This window comes from Oncorhynchus mykiss, chromosome 11, assembly GCF_057628025.1.
Source record: "Oncorhynchus mykiss isolate SJ-2025 chromosome 11, ASM5762802v1, whole genome shotgun sequence".
NCBI classification, from domain to species: Eukaryota; Metazoa; Chordata; class Actinopteri; order Salmoniformes; family Salmonidae; genus Oncorhynchus; species Oncorhynchus mykiss.
Window position 1 is genome coordinate 86,104,218 of NC_143032.1, and position 10,783 is coordinate 86,115,000.

The window sequence follows — 10,783 nt, forward strand, 5'->3', positions numbered from 1 at the left end:
CAACAGGTGTAGGTAGACCTCACAGTGAAATGCTGAATACAACAGGTGTAGTAGACCGTACAGTGAAATGCTGAATACAACAGGTGTAGTAGACCTCACAGTGTAATGCTGAATACAACAGGTGTAGTAGACCTTACAGTGAATTGCTGAATACAACAGGTGTAGTAGACCTTACAGTGTAATGCTGAATACAACAGGTGTAGTAGACCTTACAGTGAAATGCTGAATACAACAGGTGTAGTAGACCTTACAGTGAAATGCTGAATACAACAGGTGTAGTAGACCTTACAGTGAAATGCTGAATACAACAGGTGTAGTAGACCTCACAGTGTAATGCTGAATACAACAGGTGTAGTAGACCTCACAGTGAAATGCTGAATACAACAGGTGTAGTAGACCTTACAGTGAAATGCTGAATACAACAGGTGTAGTAGACCTTAGTGAAATGCTGAATACAACAGGTGTAGTAGACCTTACTGTGAAATGCTGAATACAACAGGTGTAGTAGACCTTACAGTGAAATGCTGAATACAACAGGTGTAGTAGACCTTACAGTGAAATGCTGAATACAACAGGTGTAGTAGACCTTACAGTGAAATGCTGAATACAACAGGTGTAGTAGACATCACAGTGAAATGCTGACTACAACAGGTGTAGTAGACCTTACAGTGAAATGCTGACTACAACAGGTGTAGTAGACCTTACAGTGAAATGCTGAATACAACAGGTGTAGTAGACCTTACAGTGAAATGCTGAATACAACAGGTGTAGTAGACCTGACAGTGAAATGCTGAATACAACAGGTGTAGTAGACCTTACAGTGAAATGCTTACTTACAAGCCCTTAACTCTATTTCTTAAAACTGCTTTGTTGGTTAAGAAAATATTTACTAAATAAAGTTTTAAAAAATTATAATAAAAAAGAGAACAGTCCATGACTTCGGCGACTGGAGTCTGACAATTTTTTAGGGCCTTCCTCTGACACCGCCTGGTATAGAGGTCCTGGATGGCAGGAAGCTTGGCCCCACTGATGTACAGGGCTGTATGCACTACTCTCTGTAGCGCCTTATGGTCAGATGCCGAGAAGTTGCCATACCAGGCGGTGATGTAACCATGCTCTCGATGGTGCAGCTGTTGAACTTTTTTGAGGCTCTGGTAAATATTTTCTGTTTTTTTTTATGTCACCTTTTATTTAACCAGGTAGGCCAGATCACCTTCATTTAACCAGGTAGGCCAGATCACCTTTATTTAACCAGGTAGGCCAGATCACCTTTATTTAACCAGGTAGGCCAGATCACCTTTATTTAACCAGGTAGGCCAGTTGAGAACAAGTTCTCATTTACAACTGCGACCTGACCAAGATAAAGCAAAGCAGTTTGACACAAACAACAACAGAGTTACACATGGAATAAACAAACATTTTTTCCCTGAAGTATCCTAAGGGGGAAAATGACAGTAGTTTTCTGTTACAGTGTGACCTACTCCCTGTTCTCATGTAGCTGTTGAAGGAATTATGGAACACACACACACACACACACACACACACACGATCCCCAGTCGAATGCCATTTAAAGTTTATTGTGATATCTGATCATTTTACAATACAGTGAAAACATACATACAGAAACGCAAAATAAATTGTAGTCAAGTAAAAAGAAAGCATATATAATGTGTTTGGAGAAAGAAAAAGAGAACCAGGCACGACTTAATACAGCCATTATAAATACAGCAAACTTTAGACCTATTTTCATTTGAACAATTTTAACACATTTATCAAACGTTACCATCTTTTCCTTCGTATAGTTTTAATCGTCTCTTCTCAGGGATAATAACATCTCCGATACCTATCTCGTCATCAGCTCTCTGTTCCAACGTCCCAAACGGGACCCTATTCCCTATAATACTTTATAGAGTGTAGCAAATAGGTAGGGAATGTGATTTGGGACACAGCCTGTGGTAATATCTCCTGTAGATCTACAAAAAAAAAAAAACTACGTCAGAAGTCGGAGCCAGTGTCACCAAAACAACAAATAATATCTGGGGAAATAAACAATCATCTTTCGGAGCAAATGACTGGCTTTTTACATTATTTCTGAAAGAAGTTCCAGAATACAGAACAACTGTAGAACGTTCTACAGAATGATCGAGAACCTTCTAGAGAACTACTGAGAAGTCAAACCTGACAGGTTCCGGAATAGGTTTTGGTTTTTTGTACGAGTGGTCTGAATCTCCAGGAGTCTGAAAGCTCTAACAAACAACCTGTCTGATTGGCTTTTTAGCTTTAGTTGTGACACCAGTTCTCTAGAAATCTAGTAACAATGTTATATTTGGTATAAACTGACAGACACTGGTGACTGTTTTTCCTGTGTGCTAGTTGGATTAACGAGAGAGTGAGAGAGAGAGAGAGAGAGAGAGAGAGAAAGAGAGAGAGAGAGAGAGAGAGGTGTATAAAGGGGATATTGATTGTTGGAAAGAAAGAAAGAGCCTAGGTCAATGCTCTTCTGTTCTGTAAATTTGAGGGATTATCCAGCTCCCCATATACTTCTACAGTCGACAGAGCTCAGCGCAGGTCAGACATTAGGGCCCTAGAGGCCAAACCAGGGTTTAATGGACCTTTCACCCCAGCCCTACCCAGCGGGACCTAAACATACACAGAGTAAAATAATACCATTTCTAAAGAAACTCCAGATCGCTGGGAGAGGGGGAGACATAAACCCCGGCTGGCCTTCAAGCCCCCAGATCGCTGGGAGAGGGGGAGACATAAACCCCGGCTGGCCTTCAAGCCCCCAGATCTCTGGGAGAGGGGGAGATATAAACCCCGGCTGGCCTTCAAGCCCCCAGATCTCTGGGAGAGGGGGAGACATAAACCCCGGCTGGCCTTCAAGCCCCCAGATCTCTGGGAGAGGGGGAGACATAAACCCCGGCTGGCCGTCAAGCCCCCAGATCGCTGGGAGAGGGGGAGACATAAACCCCGGCTGGCCTTCAAGCCCCCAGATCGCTGGGAGAGGGGGAGACATAAACCCCGGCTGGCCTTCAAGCCCCCAGATCTCTGGGAGAGGGGGAGATATAAACCCCGGCTGGCCTTCAAGCCCCCAGATCTCTGGGAGAGGGGGAGATATAAACCCCGGCTGGCCTTCAAGCCCCCAGATCTCTGGGAGAGGGGGAGACATAAACCCCGGCTGGCCGTCAAGCCCCCAGATCTCTGGGAGAGGGGGAGACATAAACCCCGGCTGGCCGTCAAGCCCCCAGATCTCTGGGAGAGGGGGAGACATAAACCCCGGCTGGCCGTCAAGCCCCCAGATCTCTGGGAGAGGGGGAGACATAAACCCCGGCTGGCCGTCAAGCCCCCAGATCTCTGGGAGAGGGGGAGACATAAACCCTGGCTGGCCTTCAAGCCCCCAGATCTCTGGGAGAGGGGGAGACATAAACCCCGGCTGGCCGTCAAGCCCCCAGATCTCTGGGAGAGGGGGAGACATAAACCCCGGCTGGCCGTCAAGCCCCCAGATCTCTGGGAGAGGGGGAGACATAAACCCCGGCTGGCCGTCAAGCCCCCAGATCTCTGGGAGAGGGGGAGACATAAACCCCGGCTGGCCGTCAAGCCCCCAGATCTCTGGGAGAGGGGGAGACATAAACCCCGGCTGGCCTTCAAGCCCCCAGATCTCTGGGAGAGGGGGAGACATAAACCCCGGCTGGCCGTCAAGCCCCCAGATCTCTGGGAGAGGGGGAGACATAAACCCCGGCTGGCCTTCAAGCCCCCAGATCTCTGGGAGAGGGGGAGACATAAACCCTGGCTGGCCTTCAAGCCCCCAGATCGCTGGGAGAGGGGGAGACATAAACAAACGAATGCAAAAAGAAAACGAGGAAAATATATAATCACCTTAAACGTAAAATGCAAAATAGAGGAAAAACACACACACACACACACACACACACACACACACACACACACACACACGTGTTTACAGCCAGAGGTACAGTTAAATCAAGGAAGTAAAGGAGCCAATAGGAACCTCAATATGTTCCTCTATATACAGAGTGTAACAGGTCTGTACTGTAACAGGTCTGTACTGTACTGGTTTTATATATTCAAGTAGGAGATCTCTAACCATCCAACTCGGTCAGGTTTGCATTGTCCTTGTCTTACGGGTTAATAATAGGTCATGTGACCTGACTGACCTGGTCGGCACCTCATTCTAAAAACCCCAACCCCCCCCCCCCCCACCTGCTACGACACCAATATAGATTATTATCGAGGTCTGACCCCCCCCCCCACATCCATCCCCACACCGATACGTGTAGCCTATATATAATCTACTATTCTTGAGGCACAGCAGCCATTGAACGCTCAGTTTTCACCCGTAAAGTATTTATCTATCAATCTATCTATTTGTATCTATCGATGTGGGTTTGAGCTTTTTTTGGTGGCTCGTAGTTTAGAGTTGTGCACGGCACAACACAGGAGAAAGTCAGGAGAAAATAGGAAGAGAGGCACACGATTCATTCAGCTTAGAGGCAAACTAACGACGAGGACGAGAACACAGAGAGAGAGAAGCAACCGTGCGACCGTGCGCCAGGCATAAAGTGCAACAAAAAAAAAGATCTCCAGAACGAAGGGAAGAGAGAAAGGATGAAGGATTGTAATTTCTCTCATAGCAGCAAAGAATTGCAATGAACATTTTTATTTCGTTTTCTGTGGAAAAGGGGAACATTGTTCATGCCGAGGGTGTTCAAAGTGACTTAAAGTGAACCGGGTGAGATTATAAACCCTTGATTTAGGTCGGATCACCGATTGGGGAAGCATAGGAACGGGTAAAGCAGGATTGGTGACGAGTAGAAACGAGTAAAGCAGCGATATTTAATTGATCTAATAACTAATATGGAGATGATCTAGCCAGCAACCCCTCAATATCATTCAGCATCTCATACAATCTTTTAATCATCGGAGGAAAGGCCTTAAAAGAGACAGATAGACAGACAGACTTTTGCCTCTAAACCTATGAACCAAAGGCCTCTGCAAAGTACAAATTAAGTATCTGCCTTCCAGTCTGCCACTGTGTTGAAGGTGGGCAACACACTAGTAGACATTCTACTCATATACATACAATACATGATACTGTATATGTACAGGGAACTGACAGAATAATGGAAACACTGGAGGAAATGAGGGATTGAAAGCTGGTGTTTCCTGAGTTAATTAAGCAATTAACATCCCATCATGCTTAGGGTGAAAAACCCTATGTCGTTGGCCGTCTCAGTCACCAGATCTCAACCCAATCGAACACTACCGGGAGATTCAGGAGCGACACCTGAGACGGCGTTTTTCACCACCATCAACAAAAAAACACAAAATGGTGGAATTTCTCGTGGAAGAATGGCGTCTCATCCCTCCAATAGAGTTCCAGACACTTGTAGAATGCCAAGATGGACTGAAGCTGTTCTAATTGGTGGAGGCCCAACGCCCTATTGAGACGCTATATGTTGGTGTTTCCTTTACTTTGGCAGTTACCTGTATATACATGCATGAGAATAAATGTCCATACAAATGTATATCACATATCTCTAAAAACACTCTATACATGTACATGGTTAGTTTAGTTCAGGTTGTGAACTACGTGGGTGTGATGGTTAGTTTAGTTCAGGTTGTGAACTACGTGGGTGTGATGGTTAGTTTAGTTCAGGTTGTGAACTACGTGGGTGTGATGGTTAGTTTAGTTCAGGTTGTGAACTACGTGGGTGTGATGGTTAGTTTAGTTCAGGTTGTGAACTACGTGGGTGTAATGGTTAGTTTAGTTCAGGTTGTGAACTACGTGGGTGTGATGGTTAGTTTAGTTCAGGTTGTGAACTACGTGGGTGTGATGGTTAGTTTAGTTCAGGTTGTGAACTACGTGGGTGTGATGGTTAGTTTAGTTCAGGTTGTGAACTACGTGGGTGTGATGGTTAGTTTAGTTCAGGTTGTGAACTACGTGGGTGCGATGGTTAGTTTAGTTCAGGTTGTGAACTACGTGGGTGTGATGGTTAGTTTAGTTCAGGTTGTGAACTACGTGGGTGTGATGGTTAGTTTAGTTCAGGTTGTAACACAATATGAAGCGTGGGTGTGTTCTGTGGTTGTCAAGCCTGTTCTAGGCAGCGTCCCAAATTGCACCCTATTCCCTACATAGTGCTCTACTTTAGACCAGGGCCCATAGGGTAGTGCACCAAGGCAGAGAGTGCCATTTGGGAAACATAGTCCTCCCTCTATCTCCTCTGGTAAACATTATCTAATAGTACTGTTGCTATATGGAGCCAGCCACAATGCTGTTGGATAAAACATATCTATCTACATATAATATCAATCTATCCCCGCCTCTCTGCTCGGGGTACGTTTTGGGGTGTTACCGGGACGTCCCACACAGTGAAGTCATCATTAAAGATCAAAGACTGAAAAAAAATATTGAAAAATAAAAATATATTCACAAATAAATCAAAGATTAAAACACAAGGAGAACCCCCCCCCCCCCCACTGTGCCACCCTGTCCCCTTCCTTCCTGCAACACCTCCTCTTCCTCCCGGGTCAGAGGAGGAAGAGGGTAGTAGAACGTTATCATGTTATCCTCTCTCTCACATCGCTATGGCAGCCGTGTAACTAAGTGCCAACGCCAGTGAGGTGGGTGGGGCCTGGTTGATGAAGGAGGAGCCAATTCAAGTCCAGCTGTCTGTCATTGGCTGGTGAGATCACATGGTCTTCACTGAAGGTCCAACCCCCAATAGGCTAGTCATCTCTCCAGTTCAACAGCATCATGTTCAGTTTCACAACCAGCAGGGACTGTGTGTGTGTGGGTGTGTTTGTGCGTGTGTTAGGAGGGGGCGGCACGGTGGGTGGTTGATGGTGATTGGTTGTCGCTCTGTGAAGTCTGATAGATCCAGAGCTCTGATAGGTCAGAGGTCATTAACGGGCCGGAGACAGGAAGCGATGTCACTCCCAGCCATTGTCTTTAATCATGTGAGCCAGCTCGATGATGAACTTCCCCTCCTTGTACTTCTGACTGCTCTCAAATGCATGTTCCTGCAACACAACATGCTGTCAGTCAACAACAACAACAACACCACAAAAACAACAACAACAACACCACAAAAACATTAGTCTGATGTCACCATGTAGGTTTAGAATGTATGTAAACGATCAACATTTTTAATTTTTAACTGGCGTTCCAGATTTCCTGTGGGCTGCTTTAAGGCCAGGCACAACAGGCTGAAAATACATTTTTAACTGGCGTTCCAGATTTCCTGATTTTCCTAAATGTATATTTCTTTAGTTGATCACGACCGTCATTGACATTTATTTGAACTTTAACCACTTTATAATGGACATACAGTGGGGCAAAAAAAGGATTTAGTCAGCCACCAATTGTGCATTCATCCTGAATGTACAGAATCAGTAGGTTATGTAGATGGTAGGTAGGCGACATACGTATTTCCATCTCAGAGTGGTTTTACAGGTTTCACAGTAGATGTAGTAGATGTAGTAGGTCTAGTAGGTGTAGTAGGTGTAGTAGATGTAGTAGGTGTAGTAGGTGTAGTAGATGTAGTAGGTCTAGTAGGTGTAGTAGGTGTAGTAGATGTAGTAGATGTAGTAGATGTAGTAGGTGTAGTAGGTGTAGTAGGTGTAGTAGATGTAGTAGATGTAGTAGGTCTAGTAGGTGTAGTAGATGTAGTAGGTGTAGTAGGTCTAGTAGGTGTAGTAGATGTAGTAGGTGTAGTAGATGTAGTAGATGTAGTAGGTCTAGTAGGTGTAGTAGGTGTAGTAGGTGTAGTAGATGTAGTAGGTGTAGTAGGTCTAGTAGGTGTAGTAGGTGTAGTAGGTGTAGTAGGTGTAGTAGGTGTAGTAGGTGTAGTAGGTGTAGTAGATGTAGTAGGTGTAGTAGATATAGTAGGTGTAGTAGGTGTAGTAGGTGTAGTAGGTCTAGTAGGTGTAGTAGGTGTAGTAGGTGTAGTAGGTGTAGTAGGTCTAGTAGGTGTAGTAGGTGTAGTAGGTGTAGTAGATGTAGTAGGTGTAGTAGATGTAGTAGGTGTAGTAGATATAGTAGGTGTAGTAGGTCTAGTAGGTGTAGTAGGTGTAGTAGGTGTAGTAGATGTAGTAGGTGTAGTAGATGTAGTAGATGTAGTAGGTGTAGTAGGTGTAGTAGGTGTAGTAGGTGTAGTAGGTGTAGTAGGTGTAGTAGGTGTAGTAGATATAGTAGGTGTAGTAGGTGTAGTAGGTGTAGTAGGTCTAGTAGGTGTAGTAGGTGTAGTAGGTGTAGTAGGTGTAGTAGGTGTAGTAGGTGTAGTAGATGTAGTAGGTGTAGTAGATATAGTAGGTGTAGTAGGTCTAGTAGGTGTAGTAGGTGTAGTAGGTGTAGTAGATGTAGTAGGTGTAGTAGATGTAGTAGGTGTAGTAGGTGTAGTAGGTGTAGTAGATGTAGTAGGTGTAGTAGGTGTAGTAGATGTAGTAGGTGTAGTAGGTGTAGTAGGTGTAGTAGGTGTAGTAGGTGTAGTAGGTGTAGTAGGTCTAGTAGGTGTAGTAGGTGTAGTAGATAGGTGACATTTTGTTGAAGCAGTAGGTGTAGTAGGTGTAGTAGGTGTAGTAGGTCTAGTAGGTGTAGTAGGTGTAGTAGATGTAGTAGGTGTAGTAGGTGTAGTAGGTGTAGTAGGTGTAGTAGGTGCAGTAGGTGTAGTAGGTGTAGTAGATGTAGTAGGTGTAGTAGATGTAGTAGGTGTAGTAGGTGTAGTAGGTGCAGTAGGTGTAGTAGGTGTAGTAGGTGTAGTAGGTGCAGTAGGTGTAGTAGGTGTAGTAGATGTAGTAGGTGTAGTAGATGTAGTAGGTGTAGTAGGTGTAGTAGGTGTAGTAGGTGTAGTAGATAGGTGACATTTTGTTGAAGCAGTAGGTGTAGTAGGTGTAGTAGGTGTAGTAGGTCTAGTAGGTGTAGTAGGTGTAGTAGGTGTAGTAGGTGCAGTAGGTGTAGTAGGTGTAGTAGGTGTAGTAGGTAGGTAGGCCACATACTTATTTCCATCCCAGAGTAGTTTTACAGGTTTCACAGTAGATGTAGTAGGTGTAGTAGGTGTAGTAGATGTAGTAGATGTAGTAGGTGTAGTAGGTGTAGTAGGTCTAGTAGGTGTAGTAGGTGTAGTAGGTCTAGTAGGTGTAGTAGGTGTAGTAAGTGTAGTAGATGTAGTAGGTGTAGTAGGTGTAGTAGATGTAGTAGGTGTAGTAGATGTAGTAGGTGTAGTAGGTGTAGTAGGTGTAGTAGGTGTAGTGGATATAGTAGGTGTAGTAGGTGTAGTAGGTGTAGTAGGTCTAGTAGGTGTAGTAGGTGTAGTAGGTGTAGTAGGTGTAGTAGATGTAGTAGGTGTAGTAGGTGTAGTAGATGTAGTAGGTGTAGTAGATGTAGTAGGTGTAGTAGGTGTAGTAGGTGTAGTAGGTGTAGTAGATATAGTAGGTGTAGTAGGTGTAGTAGGTGCAGTAGGTGTAGTAGGTGTAGTAGGTGCAGTAGGTGTAGTAGGTGCAGTAGGTGTAGTAGGTGTAGTAGGTGTAGTAGGTGTAGTAGGTGCAGTAGGTGTAGTAGGTGTAGTAGATGTAGTAGGTGTAGTAGATGTAGTAGGTGTAGTAGGTGTAGTAGGTGTAGTAGGTGCAGTAGGTGTAGTAGGTGTAGTAGGTGTAGTAGGTGTAGTAGGTGCAGTAGGTGTAGTAGGTGTAGTAGATGTAGTAGGTGTAGTAGATGTAGTAGGTGTAGTAGGTGTAGTAGGTGCAGTAGATGTAGTAGGTGTAGTAGGTGTAGTAGATGTAGTAGGTGTAGTAGGTGTAGTAGATGTAGTAGGTGTAGTAGGTGTAGTAGATGTAGTAGGTGTAGTAGATGTAGTAGGTGTAGTAGGTGTAGTAGGTGTAGTAGGTGTAGTAGGTGTAGTAGGTGTAGTAGATGTAGTAGGTGTAGTAGGTGTAGTAGGTGTAGTAGGTGTAGTAGGTGCAGTAGGTGTAGTAGGTGTAGTAGATGTAGTAGGTGTAGTAGATGTAGTAGGTGTAGTAGGTGTAGTAGGTGTAGTAGATGTAGTAGGTGTAGTAGATGTAGTAGGTGTAGTAGGTGTAGTAGATGTAGTAGGTGCAGTAGGTGTAGTAGATGTAGTAGGTGTAGTAGGTGTAGTAGGTGTAGTAGATAGGTGACATTTTGTTGAAGCAGTAGGTGTAGTAGGTGTAGTAGGTGTAGTAGGTGCAGTAGGTGTAGTAGGTGTAGTAGATGTAGTAGGTGTAGTAGATGTAGTAGGTGTAGTAGGTGTAGTAGATGTAGTAGGTGTAGTAGATGTAGTAGGTGTAGTAGGTGTAGTAGGTGTAGTAGATAGGTGACATTTTGTTGAAGCAGTAGGTGTAGTAGGTGTAGTAGGTGTAGTAGGTCTAGTAGGTGTAGTAGGTGTAGTAGGTGCAGTAGGTCTAGTAGGTGTAGTAGATGTAGTAGGTGTAGTAGATGTAGTAGGTAGGTAGGCCACATACTTATTTCCATCCCAGAGTAGTTTTACAGGTTTCACAGTAGATGTAGTAGGTGTAGTAGGTGTAGTAGGTGCAGTAGGTCTAGTAGGTGTAGTAGGTGTAGTAGGTGTAGTAGATGTAGTAGGTGTAGTAGATGTAGTAGGTGTAGTAGGTGTAGTAGGTGTAGTAGGTGTAGTAGATGTAGTAGGTGTAGTAGGTGTAGTAGATGTAGTAGGTGTAGTAGGTGTAGTAGGTGTAGTAGATGTAGTAGGTGTAGTAGGTGCAGTAGATGTAGTAGGTGTAGTAGGTGTAG

At 44.4% G+C, this 10,783-nt stretch overlaps 1 protein-coding gene across 2 annotated transcripts in view; it reads right to left on the minus strand.

Moving 5' to 3' along the window:
- Window positions 1–4,662: 4,662 nt before the first annotated feature.
- Window positions 4,663–10,783, minus strand: part of ypel1 (yippee-like 1) — a 28,339-nt gene continuing 22,218 nt past the window's right edge. For both annotated transcript variants that reach the window (XM_036936555.2, XM_036936554.2), the window contains exon 5: window positions 4,663–7,041. In XM_036936555.2, the coding sequence (XP_036792450.1) occupies window positions 6,952–7,041 (90 nt within the window). In that variant the 3' untranslated portion in view covers window positions 4,663–6,951. The remainder of the gene's footprint in view (window positions 7,042–10,783) is intronic.